This window comes from Mobula birostris, chromosome 5 (assembly GCF_030028105.1).
Source record: "Mobula birostris isolate sMobBir1 chromosome 5, sMobBir1.hap1, whole genome shotgun sequence".
Taxonomy (NCBI): domain Eukaryota; kingdom Metazoa; phylum Chordata; class Chondrichthyes; order Myliobatiformes; family Myliobatidae; genus Mobula; species Mobula birostris.
In genome coordinates this window covers 195390464-195405802 of record NC_092374.1, presented here as the reverse complement: position 1 = coordinate 195405802, position 15339 = coordinate 195390464, and the positions used below count along the sequence as shown (strand labels likewise).

At 45.1% G+C, this 15339-nt stretch overlaps 1 protein-coding gene across 3 annotated transcripts in view; it reads left to right on the top strand.

The window, feature by feature from the left end:
* Positions 1-305: 305 nt before the first annotated feature.
* ddah2 (DDAH family member 2, ADMA-independent) overlaps positions 306-15339 on the top strand; it is a 71372-nt gene continuing 56338 nt past the window's right edge. Inside the window, exons 1-2 of one of the 3 annotated variants that reach the window (XM_072259233.1) lie at positions 306-488; positions 1474-1735. In XM_072259233.1, the coding sequence (XP_072115334.1) occupies positions 1490-1735 (246 nt within the window). In that variant the 5' untranslated portion in view covers positions 306-488; positions 1474-1489. Of the gene's footprint in view, positions 489-699; positions 1736-15339 lie in introns of those variants that run through there. The other 2 variants (XM_072259234.1, XM_072259232.1) reach the window with 2 other exon arrangements.

Sequence of the window (15339 nt, the reverse complement as noted above, 5' to 3'; positions counted from 1 at the left end):
CTGCCTCTCGCCATCTTCCAAACGTTCTCGTCCTCCGCGGGGTCTGGCTTTGAGTGCATTCCCTCCCTCCCACCCACCCCCACCAACACCCACCGTCTCTCAGAGCTCCGGTGAAAAGACTTGGTGGAAAAGGCGCGCGATCACTTTGGGGAAAGGGGATTCAGATCAGGCTCGGCTTTACCAGAGCGAGTTAAAACAGCCACGAGAGAGAGAGAGAGAGAGAGAGAGAGGAAAAAACAACTCATCGGTGGATAGAGAGAAGCGCGGGGGAGGTGGGGGTGGTGGGAGAGGGAGGAGTTCAGAGAGGAGTGATGAATCGGGAGAAGAAAACCATACACAGAACTCAGAAGGTTAGAAGGAGTAAATCAGGACATAAGGAGCATGATTGAATGAGGGGTAGTTCTTTATTTGACGGAAAGTAAGATTTGATCTGAGAGGAGATTCATTCTGAAAAGAAAAGTGAGTTCTGTTCGTCAACAGCGTGGCGAGTAAGGAAACAACACGTTTATATATGGAACCGTTATCCGCGGGGAGGTGGGGAAGAAGTAAGATTTATCGCAAGGAATTGGGCTGTGGAGTCTCTCAGCGGACGAGGTGACAGGGCAAGGAAGAGGGGAGGGGAGATTAGCCCCGGAACTGGCGATCAGGTCAGTCATAAGTTAACGTAGGAGCGGCGGGAGTGAAGAGACCGGGGGAGGGGGGGGGTGCGAAATAAGGTTTTTAAACGCAAAGTGAAAAGGGTAGAACGAGGGAGCCCCAGGAGCGGAAGCCGGCAGCACAGTACAGATAAAGGGCAAGAGAAATAAAAGGGAGGCTAAAAATCAGGGGTGTCCCGAGAGGAGTGGCAAGAAAGAAACAAAGAGCAGAAGGGAGATTGAAAGAGGGCAAGGGAGGGGAGGGAGAAGAGAAGAAAAAGATAGGGTCTGTAAGATACAGACGGGGGCAACTAGAAGCGGAATCGAACGAACAGTCAGTGATCGGAGGCAGGGGAAATAGAAACAGTGGACTAACTGTATTAGAGAATAAAAGAGTTTTGTAGCTGAATTTGGGGGGGGAAGGTCAACTATAGCGAAACGGGGGTAAAAGAAAGGGAGCATTTAAGGAGGAGAAGGGCATTGGGATAAATGGGGGGACAGAAAGTGGGTAAAACAGATATGGACAGTTAGAGGGAGAAGGCAATCGGCGGGAAAATCGAGTCCGCAGAAGCGAGATTCAAATACTGGAGATATAATCAGACAACTTGCAAACCGGGGGAGATTAAACCAATATAAACTATAAATAGAAAACAAAACCAATTAAGCAATTGAAATCAATCAGTCCTTGATAGGAACCAATCAGGGCAATTGAAATTGGATTTAAAGAGTCCGCGGGTTGCCCGGTAGAAGGAGTTAGTTGGGGTCTACAAGGTTGGATTAGGTGCCTGCGATCAGAGTTTATGGCACATCTCGGAAGGTACACCCATGCCATCGTCAGGGCCGTCCCGAATGCGATGCTGCAGCGGGAGAGGGAGGAGGTGTCGGGCGGAGCGGCCTCGGAGTTGAACGTGGCCAAGCTGCAGCGGCAGCTCGGGGTCTACACCGGTATCCTGAGGCAGAAGCTGGGCTTGCAGGTGGTGGAGCTGCCGGCGCAGGAAGAACCTGGCTGGCCTCACAGCCTCCGGGTAGAGGACATCGCCGTGGTCCAGGGCGACACGGCGCTGCTCACGCGTCCCTGGGACCCAGACCGCAGAAAAGAGGTGAGAATCGAGGACCTGACCGCTGCCAAGAGCAGCCCACACCCCGACTTGTTTTCTCGTCCTCGAGTTCTTACTCGTTAGTCCGTCGCTTGTGTCTTAACTTTTTTCACTAATCTGCCACACTAATTCTAACTCTTCATCGCTATCCTTGACCGCGTCAATGTTTGTACATGATTAAGCGGTAACACTTGTTCTTTCCCTACGCCCCCACCCCTACCCGCGTTTCCTTGCTGTAGTTTCAAACTCGATGCTTTGCGCTCTACTGAAGTGTTTCCCTTTTATTATTGTGCAGTTGGCCTGTGATCTCATCTTGCTTTTTCTGTCGTCCTGACGGCGGTAATCCGCTGGGAGTGCGTTCTTCTCTCTTCACAGCACTCTCCTGTGCCTTCCAGTTGAGTTACGTTTGTAGCTCCGTGGATTACTTTGCTAACTCCTGGGAGACGAGGGGTGGGGCGCGGGTTGAGGTTCAACCCATCTCCCTGTGTAGAGGAGGGGTGGGAGCATTAAAGGTTTTAAACAGTCTGAATGTTTTGCTTTATCACAGACGAGTTGAGCCAGAGGTATTCTGTGAACACGACAGTCAGAAGGGCCAGTTTGTGTGATCTATGGTTATCGCTTATCGGCAATTAATTACGCACTTTCACTACACGCTTAAAACGCCTGGAACACTTGCACGGGGTGGCAGCTGTCTTTGCCCCACTGATTCCCTTCTCTACTGATGCTGACTGACCTGCTAGGTACTTCGTTTGTTGCAGGTTTCCATCATCCACGAAGTCTTATTCACTCTCCTTCTCCTAAAGGAGGTGTTAGGGGCTGACACGATACAGTACATGAAAATATGGGAGGCGTGGATAAAGTACACAATTGGAAATATCCAATACTCCAAGGTGCAACTTTAAAGAGTGAGTTGGGGTGTGAAGTTTAAGGGAAGGTCATAAGATGTAGCAAAAGATTTGGGCCATTGAGTCTGCTCTGCCCTTCCATCATAGCTAATTCCAGATCGCACTCAGCCCCATACACCCATAATCCTTTGATGCCCTGACTAATCAGGAAACGATTAACTTCTCTTTTAAAGATGCCCATGAACTTGGCCTCCACTGCAATCTGTAGCAGAACATTTCACTGATTTGCTACTCTCTGGCTAAAAAAACAAATTCTCCTTGCCTCTGTTCTAAAAGGTTGCCCCTCAATTTTGAGGCTGCAGCCCTTGGTTCTGCATGCCCCTACCAGAGGAGCATCTGCTCCACATCCACCCTATCTAGTTCTTTCAACATTTGGTAGTTTTCAATGAGATATTCTTTCCCCCTCCCCCACCCCACCCCACCCCTGCATTCTTGTAAATTCCAGTGAGTACAGGCCCAAAGCTGCCATATGCTCCTCATATGTTAACTCCTACATTACCAGAATATCCTCATGAACATACTCTGGACTCTCTCCAATAACAACACAACTGTTCTGAGATATGGGGCTCAAAACTGTTGACAATACTCCAACTGTGGCCTGATTAGTGTCTTTTAAAGACTAGGTATTATCTCCTTGCTTTTAGGAGCCATAGAAAAACTACAGCACAGAAATGGGCCCTTTGGCCCTCCTTGGCAGTGCTGAACCATTTTCTGCCTAGTCCCACTGACCTGCACACAGACCATATCCCTCCATACACCTCCCATCCATGTATCTGTCCAATTTATTCTTAAATGTTAAAAAAGAACCTGGATTTACCACCTCGTCTGGCAGCTCATTCCACACTCCCATCACTCAGTGTGAAGAAGCCTCACCTAATGTTCCCTTTAAACTTTCCCCCCTCACTCTTAACCCATGTCCTCATTTTTTTCTCCCCTTGCCTCAGTGGTAAAAGCCTACTTGCATTCACTCTATCTATTCCCATCATAATTTTATATACCTCTATCAAATCTCCCCTCATTCTTCTACGCTCCAGGAAATAAAGTCCTAACCTATTCAACCTTTCTCTGTAACTGAGTTTCTCAAGTCCTGGCAACATCCTTGTAAACCTTCTCTGCACTCTTTCAACCTTATTAATATCCTTCCTGTAATTTGACCAAAACTGAACACAATACTCGATTTGGCTCCACCAATGCCTTATACAACCTCATCATAACATTCCAGCTCTTATACTCAATACTTTGATTAATGAAGGCCAATGTACCAAAAGCTCTCTTTATGACCCTATATACCTGTGACGCCACTCTTATTTTCTATTCCTTGAAATAACTGCTAACATTTCATTTGCTGCCTTTACTACACTCAACCTGTAAATTGACCTGAGAGTCTTGCATGAGGACTCCCAAGTCCCTTTGCACCTCTGATGTTTGAACCCTCTCCCTATTTAGATAAGTCTGCACTATTGTTCCTTGTACCAAATGCATTATCATACATTTCCCAACACTGTATTCTATCTGCCACCTTTTTGCTCATTCTTCCAATTTGTCAAAGTCCTGCCACAATTGCGTTGCTACTTCAGTGCTACCTACACCTTCAACTGTCTTCAAATCATTTGCAAATTTTGTCACAAAGCCATCAATTCCACTAGCTGAATGAACGACAGTGTGAAAATAGCTGTCCCAATACAGACCCCTGAGAAATGCCACTAGTCACTGGCAGCCAACCAGAAAAGGCCCCGTTTATTCCCACTTGCTGCCTCCTGCCTGTCAGCCATTCCAGCATCTTTCCTGTAATGCCATAGGATCTTGTCTTGTTAAGCAACCTCATGTGTGGCACCTTATCAAATGCCTTCTCAGAATCTAAGTAAATGACATCCACTGCCTCTCCTTTGTCCACCCTGCTTGTTACCACCTCAAATAGCTCTAACAGATTTGTTAGGCAAAGTTTCCCTTGAGAAACCATGCTGACTTTGACTTGTTTTATCAGTCTCCAAGTACCCTGAAACCTCATCCTTAATAGACTCCAATACTTCACTAACCACTGAGGTTTGGCTAACTGGCCTATAATTTCCCTTCTTTTGCCTTCCTCCCTTAATGAATGGAGTGACATTTGCTATTATCCAGTCCTCCAGGACCAGTCCAGAATCAAGAGATTCTTAAAAGATTATGACCAATGCCTCATCTCTTCAGCAACCTCTCTCGGGACTTCCCTCAAATGCTGCCTGACCTGTTGACTTCTACCTTTTGATTGTTTATTGAGCAGGGGTGAGTCTTTGTTCTATCTGACAGATTCACATTTACAAATGTCCTCCCCACCCTCAATAGCTGCTCTTAGTCTGTGAAAGTGAGTCACTCTGGGGGAAGGATTTTTAGGTTTGGGAGTGTCTTGTCAAATGTGGAAAGAGATTAGATAACAGCATTGGGAACAATACTATCTATTCTAAGTCAGGCTTGGGGTAAAATGGTTTCTAATTTTTTCATATTGTACAGTGGAGAACACAAATTGAGAAAGGTCCAGTGCTTTCCCAGTACATGATGAATAAATTTGTCTCTGGCTTCCAGTGGGTACAAGTATCAATTATAACTGTTTCAATGACAAGCTCCACAATCTTCATCAGGAATCCCTGATGAAGATGGCAGAGTTTGTTATTGAAACATTAGTTTTAATCAATACCTGTACCTGGTTGGAAGCTTGGAGAGTATTTGATTATAAATGTCTTGTGCTTTCCCTCACCCCTCTGAATATTCATGGTACCCACTGGAAGAATTTGAATAAGTTTAAACATGTCAGTGTTGGTTTTGCCTTGCAATTTGTCAGACAAGCTATCACTCCCTTTTTCACTTGTCTATTTACCACCTAGAGCTGACTAGGATGAGTTTAAATTGTTTAGAACTTTACTTCCTGGAGTGAGAGAATGGGGGAGATTTGATAGAGGTGTGTAAAATTGAGGGGTGTAGCTAGGATTAGTGCAAGCAGTCTTTTTTTTCTTCTACTGAAGTTGAGTGAGACTATAATTAAATCATGGGTAATGTTACAGCTATATAAGACTTTGGTAAGACCCCACTTGGAGTACCGTGTTCAGTTCTGGTCACCTCACTACAGGAAGGATGTGGATACTATAGAGTGCAGAGTAGATTTGCAAGGATGTTGCCTGGATTGGAGAGTGTACCTAATGAAAATAGGTTGAGTGAACTTGGCCTTTGTCCTATTAGCTGCACTGTTGACCTGACAGGTGGTTGCTGCCTTGTCATTCAAGGATTTACTTGTGGATGATGTCTTGGGTTTCATCATTCAGATGTTTTATTTTTAAAAAATCATGCTAAATCCAGTAACTTACTATAATGGATGTGGCTTGTGTTCCAGTCAGCTGTCTGGTGGTGCAGTGGCATCATGGGTGAATGGTTCCAAGTTTGTATCTGGCAGTCGTCTTGCATGCTTTCCATCCATGCTGGGTTGAGCATCGAACTAGCAACTTGGCTTTGTTTATATATTTTTAAGTCAAATGGTACGGAAACAGCAAAAATGCTACCCGATGTGCCACTAGGTCTGAAAAGAAACAACTTGTGTTCTAGTAAACAAGACATTTTTAAAATGGAAAAACTTGGCCTCAATGCAGATATCTAATCAGCCAATCATGCAGCAGCAATTCAATGCATAAAAGCATGCATCCACGATGGAGATTTAGTTGTTCAGAACAAACATCAGAATGGGGAAGAAATGTAATCTGAGTGACTTTGGATGTGGAATGATTGTTGGTGCCAGATGAGCTGGTTTGAGTATATCAGAAACTGCTGACCTTGTGGGATTTTCATGCACATACTCTTGAGAATGGTGCAATAAACCAAGAAAGATATAGTGAGTGGCAGCTCGAGGAGCATAAACACCTTGTTAATGAGAGTTCATAGGAGAATGGCCAGACTGATTCAAGCTGACAGGAAGGTAATAGCAACTTGTGTAACCACGCGTTACAACGGTGGTGTGCAGAAGAACATTTCTGAACACACACTGAACCTTGAAGTGGATGGGCTACAGCAGCAGAAGACCACACACTATTATTTTAAAAAAAAATGTATAATTAAAACTTGTGCACATTGTGGAGCTTGCTTTGGCCACTACAAAGTTGTACAGTATAGTGGAAGTCTATATGCCTTCCCATTATAATCAAGCGCTTGGATTTCATACTTGTATAGGCTGGCTTGACGTTCCAAGGGGATTTGGATAAGGCCATTACCTATTTTGTTAAGCTTTAGAGGAAATTGCCAGATCTGTGTGTTGGCAACTTGGCAGGCAATGGCGAATTCTCATTCCACCAGTGTTAATACAGCACTTGCATACATGAATACAGCCAATGTGACAGCGTTACTATGGGGTCAAAGTGCTAAAAGATATTACCAGCAGTCACGCACAAGAATGTGTTCACGGAATAAGAGTCCCAACACCAGCCCCTGACACACCCTGGCAGATGCCCAGTCCTCGCACATGCATGTCGACAAACCTATATAGAATACCAGTAAATACGATGCAGAGTATGTGTGTATGTAGTCCAGAGCCCCCCAGCCCCCGCCCCACCACCGATGCCCGTTGGGTGACAGCGTGGCTTGGAGGGCTGGTCCTTGTACATGGCATGCAAGTAAAAACACAACCAGCCAAATAGTCCAGACCCCTCAGTCCAGTTGATACCTTCAGTCAACCACGCTGCGCTGGCTGCCCCCGAGCAGTGTGGCTCAGATGCTACTTCTCCCAGCGGTTGAGTAGTAATCGACCCCACTGCTTACGAGTCGATTAAGTACTTTTTTTTTTTTATTTAAAAAAAAACAAATCTGCAGTCAACCACAATAGAGCTTGTTTTCTGCTGAGTGCAGCCCTGAGGGCAGTGCAGACTCCGTTCTGGTCGCCAAACCACATCGCCCCCCGCTAAAGTGCAACGGCTTCATCTTCTCACTCCGGCGGTAGCAAGCGGGTGACACCATGGCTTCAGGTCTAGTCTTAACGAAGACTGAGGCCAGCGAGTTCCCCTACCATCTACCTCTGCTCTCATCTGATAAATCAGCGAAGCGAACTTGTGCCGTACCAGATTAGCAATGTCCAAAGGGGTCTTGCAATCATGATGACCACTCGCTATTTGACCGTAAGCCTCATCATTGCGCAGCTCCCTCGTTATCTCCGCCAGCGAGTAACTCACCTGTGGTGTAGATCTGCAGTACTTTAAGTTCTAAATTTATATCCGGATCCTGCGATTGATTAGAAGTAGCACCTTTTGTTGACCCCGTAGAAGCTGCTGCAACCAGACGCGCCACCATCTTGTTGGAAATTGAGATGAGCAGGACAGAGTTTGAATTCCACTGATTCATTTTTAAAACAAAAATGAAGCCTTGAGTATTTAATAGCTAAATCTTGTTCACTAGTGTCTTTTGCATGAGGTAAATTGGCATATTACTAGTTTAAGTATGTGACCTGCAGTCTGAAAGCATGTACAATATGCTTGAGGACAGGTTTATTATCAGATGTGTCAAGAAATGGTGTTTTGCAGCAGGAGTACTGTGCAGGACATTAAAAAAAACTTGCAATAAGAATTTGAAAAGTAGTGTAAAATAACAAGGGAAAATCTGCAGATGCTGCAAATCCAAGCAACACACAAAATGCTGGAGGTACTCAGCAGGTCAGGCACCATCTATGGGGTGGGGGAGGAGGGGGGGTATAGTCAATGTTTCAGGGCAACCCCCTTTATCCTGATGGATACTGTTTTCCATAGATGCTGCCTGGCCTGAGTTCCTCAGCGTTTTGTGTGTTGTGTAAAATAGCATGGTAGTGCTCATGGACTGAGACCTCTGGTGGGGAGGAAGTTATTCCTAAAGCAGTGCCTTCAAGCTCCAGTACCTCCCTCTCGGTAGTGATCGGAAGAGCATGTCCTGGAAGGTTGGGGTCTTTTTTTCTGAGGCATCACCCATTGAAGATGTCCTCAATGGTAGAGTAGCTAATACCCATGATGGAGCTTTTTCTAATGCTGTCCATTGGCCCCTCCATACCAGGAGGTGTTGCAACCAGTTAGATGATAAATCTGTAGGAATTTGTTGGAATCTTTGACATACCAAATCTACTCAAACTTCTAATGAAATCTAGCCACTTCAATGCACTTTATAGTGAAATAATCATGGATGGTATTAAAAACTAGTTTTCTTTGAGTGTACTCTTTTCATGTGTGACAATAAACTAATTTGCCGCAAATGAAACTCTATTCTGAAGCAGCGTATCAAAGTAATCTGTTCAAAGCCATTAGTCTTGGTCTTGTCAATGACCCTGGGTATTTTGTTGCTGTTAACAGATGGCATTGCAGTAGTTTAAGTAGAACTGCTGCCTTGGGGTGCCGGCAACTTAGGTTCAATCATGACCTTGAGCACTGTCTGTGTGGAGTTTGCATATTCTCCCAGCTTTCCCCTTTCTGTTTCCTCACCTTTCCCAAGGACCTTGGCTGGTTAATTACCTCTAGTAAATTGACACTTAATGTAAGTAAGTGGCTAAAGGGAGCTGCTGGCCATGTGAGAGAATACACTGCTGGGAAATGCAGGATGACTGCTCTGAGAGCTGGCTTGGACCCAGTTTGTTAGAGTAAACAATTTGATGGGGGACCCGGTGACCTGCTAATACTTCAAGATGAAAAATGAGTTTCAAAACTTGTTCCAGTGCTGTTCAATGTGAAAGCTGTACCTGAAAAGTGAGGATAGTTTTGTGTGTGTATATAGCATGGAATTCATTAAGTATTGCTTTTTGCAAGCAACCTCAGAACAGCTGTGTGCATGAATCATATTTTATGGTGAGCTTCTGCACACTCTCATTAAACCAAGGTTTATATATGAGAAAGCCTGTTCAGTCTTCCCTCAGGCTTTGCTGACGTGACTTTCCTCCACCCCTCTACTGCTAGTTTGGGCTGATGACTCACACATCTTTTCATTGTTCCGAACACCCTTGACAGCTTGGCATAAGGAGACATTGGGGAAATCTTACCAAAGGCTTGGTCAGGAGATGAAATAAAGGAGTGTCTTTAAAGGGAGCTTTTTGGTAGGAATCAAGCTGCTAATAGAATAATTGAAATTGGATGAATAAAGTTGGGGGAGGGATGGGAGAACTCATCAGGATATGGTGCTGAATATATCCTGACTTGACCCTTGTTTTTTGAGGCCGAGTGGCTAGCTCGACGCTCAACCTGGCACGGATGGAAAGCGTGCTTAGGTGGGGTGGTCTGACTTGGATTTGAACATGGGAGCCTTCACTCCGGAGTCCGGCACCGATACCACTGCGCCTCCAGCCGGCCACTTTTTTGAGGCAGCAGGAAATGTAGATGGAGTCACTGGAGAGGAGAACTGGTTTGAGCTGTGCTCACAGCACTACAATTATTTTTGTAGTCTTGGGCAGAGCAGTTGCCATAAATTGCAATACAGCAAGGCAGGATCAGGTGCATTTTTAAAATCAGAGTTATAGGAGATGTAGGATCTGGAGAAATTAATTGGCCAGGAAAGTCCCCTCTTGTTTCTGAATGGCGTCTGTTAAAGGCATCTGTTAGTCTTGTGAGACCATGGATCTGTACCTGGAAAGTCTTCACTCTCCAGGGTGCAGGCCTGGGCAAGGTTGTATGGAAGACCGGCAGTTGCCCATGCGGCAAGTCTCCCCTCTCCACTACACTGATGTTGTCCAAGGGCAAGGGCCGATATAGCTTGGCACCAGTGTTGTCACAGAGTACTCTGTGGTTAAGTGCCCTGCTCAAGGACACAACACGCTGCCTTGGCTGGGGCTTGAACTCACAACCTTCAGATCGCTAGTCGAATGCCTTAACCGCTTGGCCACGTGCCCACACAGGGTGTCTGTAAGGCCTGTTTTATCCACATTGCAGCATCAGTTTGAAGGCTTGAATATAGCCCTTGGTGGAGTCACTTATTCTGTCAGAGCATTTAGTAAAAGCCAGCAATCAAGCCTACAGCCCATGATAACTGACTCTTCCAAAGCAAAATATTGGAAATTGTGGGAATCTGTCACTCTGAATCTATTACTTTGAGACTGACCTCATTATCTTAGTCAGCCAGATCTGGCTGATGTTTGTCGGGAAAAGCTGATTTCGTTTTCAAGTGGTATAACCAACTCCAATGTTAAACTTAATTAACTTAACTCTTCAGGTGTTACATCAATATTCGGTGCTCACCACCAGTCCTTGTGCAGATCATATGATCTCCCTGCCTATATGTTAAACTTTTAATCCCCTTGCTGACACATGGTTTGTATAAGCAACACACAAAATGTTAGAGGAACTCAGCAGGCCAGGCAGCAACTCTCTGTCTGTCTGTGTATCATAATTTTAAAAAAAAACTTGCCTCATAAATCTAAATCCACGTGCTCTTTTTGTACAATTGTATAGCACAGAAATGGACTCTTTAGGGAATGTCCAGGCTAGCCAAGTTGTCTATCTACATTAGTCCTATTTGCCTGTGTTTGGTCCATGGCCCTCTAGATCTTTCCCAACCATGTTCCTCCAACTATCACTGTGATTACCTGGACAACCAATAAAACAAAAGTGGATTTGTTGAACTTCAGTTACTGGGGAGTTTGACATTTATCCAGAAAGACATGATCAGCTGCAAATTTTAAATGGCAGAATGGACAGGAGGGGCTAAATATGCTTAGGGTTTCTTTGAGTCCTGGATTTCAAGTTGTTTTGGAATGGAGATGATTTTGAAAACCTCTAATTGGGGGAAAAAAGATGTTAATGTTCCAGCCCATAATTTGCTATTATGCTTGCAGTGGATGAGTTTAACAGGGGAAGAAAAAATGGAAAAGCATTGAATGGGACCCCTTTATCAGGGCTCAGTAATTTGACTCTGTTGCGACCGGTCTTTATTACAATGTTTGAATAGCTTGCAGATCCCCATGAAAGCACTCTTGTGCGCTGAAGTATCTATTTGCTCGCCCCTCCGGGAAGGGTCAAAGGAGCAGCTAATTATTATTTTTGCTGCTGCTCAATCTCAGGCTGGTCTCTGAGGCAGATTTCTTGCAAAGGAAGACATGGCTCTTGATTAGACTCCTGAGTGGTATATGGTGGTTGCGGGGGGGTGGGGGGGTGGTGGAGGATTTTTGTGTGCCCCCTTCCAAACTTGCAGCAAAACTGCCCCCATTCTTTGTCTTGCAGCTGAACTGTGCACCGAAACAGGCTTAAGTGATAGTGTGCAAGACTGGTAGTAGTTTAAGATATCCTTCTGTAAAGTTCGTAGTTTTGTTCATTTGGAATGTTGTTTAATGTTGACCACCCTGCTTGTAGGAAAGATATCATTAAGCTTGGAAGGTTGCCGAGGAAATTCAGCATGTCAGGCATGGAAAAGAGCTTTTTTTTATATTTAAAAAACAAAAGTGGATGATTTGGACTTCAACCCTTCTTAGTTCTTCCCCCTTCTCAGCCCTGAAGAAAGGTCTCAGCCAAAACATCAATTGTTTACTTTTTTTTTTCCCCCCATAAATACTGCCTGACCTGCTGAGTTCTTCCAGCATTTTGTGTGTGATGCTTTGGATTTCCAACATCTGCAGACATGTTTGCAGAGGAGATTTTTTTAGGATTATACCGGCACTCGAGGGTTTGGATTGTTGAGAGGTTAACAAAGTACAAACTTTTGTTGACATGTATGAAAATGAGTTGTTGCCGGTGTCCTGTTCGGCCAAGCATTTTGAGCATGCCATGTTGGTGCCAGACTGTGTGGTGGCACTAGCCCCAAGCACATCCTTGGGCTGTCAGCATGAGGTCAGTAAGAAAATTACTTCTCGTATTTTGATCTCATCACTGGACCCTGCCACTTTGGAATGGTCCTCGTCTTCATTAACCTGGTTCAACTCCACTTCCCTTTCTCGAAATCTATTTTAATTATTATCTTAGCACTTGCCCCACTCTATGTATTTCATGTTTGTATGTTGTCGGGGTGCATGGTGCAGGAGGTGGAGACTTGTTTAAAATTGCGTATTTATAGGAGTGATGTGGCCTGGGAGTCACAGGGCATTGCTTAGATTCTGGGGGGTGGGGGGGGGTGCTTAGTCAGGATGCTCAGTGTTAATGGGGGCATTGTCCAGGGTTGATGGGGGGGGGGTGATTTGGGGTGTGGTTAGAACTGTTGACATTAGTGTTAGTGGGGGTGTTTGTATTTGTGATTGAGATAATAGGATGTTGATTAGTGGAGAGGTCTGGAGTTGAGGAGGATACAGTTGGTGTTAAATTTGGGGCTAGTTGGGCTGCTTGTTTGTGCTTGGGATAAGAGGATGTTGGTTAGTGGAGGGGATACTTGGCCTTGCACCCACTGAATATACAGTGCTGGCCTGCACAGGGGTTAGGTGCTTGAGGGCACGTTAAGTCTGGGCACATGTAGGGTGAGGATGCCCTTGATGTGGTCTGTGGTCCCTTGGTCAAGGGTGTAAGTGTTTAATGGGGATATGTTGGTGAGGTCAATAGGTGTGTGTTGCCTGGTCAGTTGGGAAAGAAGATGTCCAGAAGTACAAGATGTATGTATAGAGCTTGTGCTGGATGGTAGAGTTGGTCTATGGTGGAGGATCTGTTGGGACCCAGATGTAAAGGGAATGTGCAAACATCTATTTCCCTCCAGAGGTGTTGCTGTCTCTGTTCCTCCAGCAGATCTAGATTCCAGTGTCTGCAGTCTTTGGTGTCTTCAATCTTACCAATATTTAATTTCTGCATCAAGTCCAGCTTCCTCTAAGTTTTCTTTCTTTCCCCCCCCCCCCCCCATTTACTCACACTGGGAATTAAATATTGTCCTTGAATTATCAGTGTGGTCTATGCATCAGATAAAGCACAAAGTCTATGCTGACCACGAGAGGACCAGTAATCCTACCCTAATCATTTTATTCCCATCGACCTTTTCTACATCACTGGATTTTGAGGAAGGAGTGGAGGCCTGGCCTCTAACTCCCTATCCCTCAATACTAATTTGACACTAATTCCCCTCTGTCCCCAAACCTATCCCCACAAACCTACAATTACGACTTGAGTCAGAGCCATGGTCTCAACTGAGGGCACAGCTTGATGCCATTTTGACTGGACTTCCTTTGGCAAGGGTTAATGGCTCTTGAGGGTTAAGTGAGGCAGATTACAGCCAAGTGAGCTCCAAGTCTCTAATGTGAAGATTTTGACTGTTTTCTAAGCTTTGTTTGCAGCTCTGTTTTGAGCAGAGGATATCAGCAAACTCTCACTGATCTTCTCACCCCACCCCCTGATTTCTACTTCAATTGCTTGGATACAAATCAAGCATATTGTGACTCTGCGCCCTGAGTTGGACTAGATAAGGATGGTGAACATCTTGGTTCAATCGTCCAGTGGTTTTTTGGCCATTCTATGACTGCTGTGAGGTTCAGGCTAGTCTCTGGATCATTGCTGCTGGCTATTGGTGCTTGTTAACAGTAGGAAGGCAGATGATAGGAAATGGTACTCTTGGCCAGTCAACTATTATTCACTGATACAAAACAATAGTGAGCCATGCTGCCCAACAACCTGATTTAATCCTAACCTAATCATGGGACAATTTACAATGACCAATTAACCTACCTGGTATGACTTTGGACTGTGGGAGGAAACCGGAGCACTGGGTGGAAATCCATGCATCCTATGGGGATGATGTGCAGACACCTTACACCAGAATTCAATAGGTGCATTTAATGTCAAATGTATACAATATACATCCTGAAATTCTTTTTCACAAACATCCACGAAAACAGAGGTGCCCCAAAGAATGAATGACAGTTAAATGTTAGAGCCCCAAAGCCTCCCTCCCCCCAGTTCCTGCTCCCATGCACAAGCAGCAGTAAGGCAATGACCCCCCCCCCCCACCAGAAAAAAGAAAAACATCAGCACCCTCCACCGAGCACTCAAACACGCAGCAAGAATCAGCAAAGGCACAGTCCTGCAGTAGCCCAAAAACCACCTGCCCATCTGGTAATTCAACATACCACAGGCTTGCTCTCTCCCTAATAAGGGAAAAGGATGTCCTCATTTCACAGCGAGTGGGGAGACATAACAAACTGGCTGATTTACAATGTTAAAAGTCTGTTGCTTTACTGAGCTCTGTACCCAGAGAGTCAGCACCAGAAAGGTGCAGCTTTCTGGACATGCAACCACCACCCCCAACACCGCACCCCCCCCGCCCCCAGCAGCTAACCTGCTGCTCCCAGTGTTCTGTGTTCTCCTGCAACACTTCAAAATCTGGAACCCTGAATTTGCTGTTGCCTTGAAGACAATGTCCTTGGGATATTGTAAAGCAGCTGGTCATGTGGCCCTGGGAGCGGGTCTCATTCAGACAAAGAACCAAAAGCAGAGTGTAACTCTGTCAGGATCTTCAAAAGAACTTGAAAAGGAAAGAGATACCAAAGGTGCAAGCAAAGGTGTCACTATTTAGTGTCATCTTGACTTTGCTCCACTCCAGAATTCCAAACTCCGTAATGCCCTGAGCTGCAATAGTGTCAGGCTAACTGCTATGTGACCACAGAGTAACACCATTGTTAGTGTTGGTTAGAGTTGTACAATATAGGAATGGGCCACATTCATACTGCCCTCTGAACCTCCTCCAATGTCAATTAGTGCAGATAGGCAGAGAATTATCCCAGGAATGGAAAGCTTGGTATACCTCAAACATTTGACACTGGGCTTGTACTTGCCAGAGTTCAGAATGGTG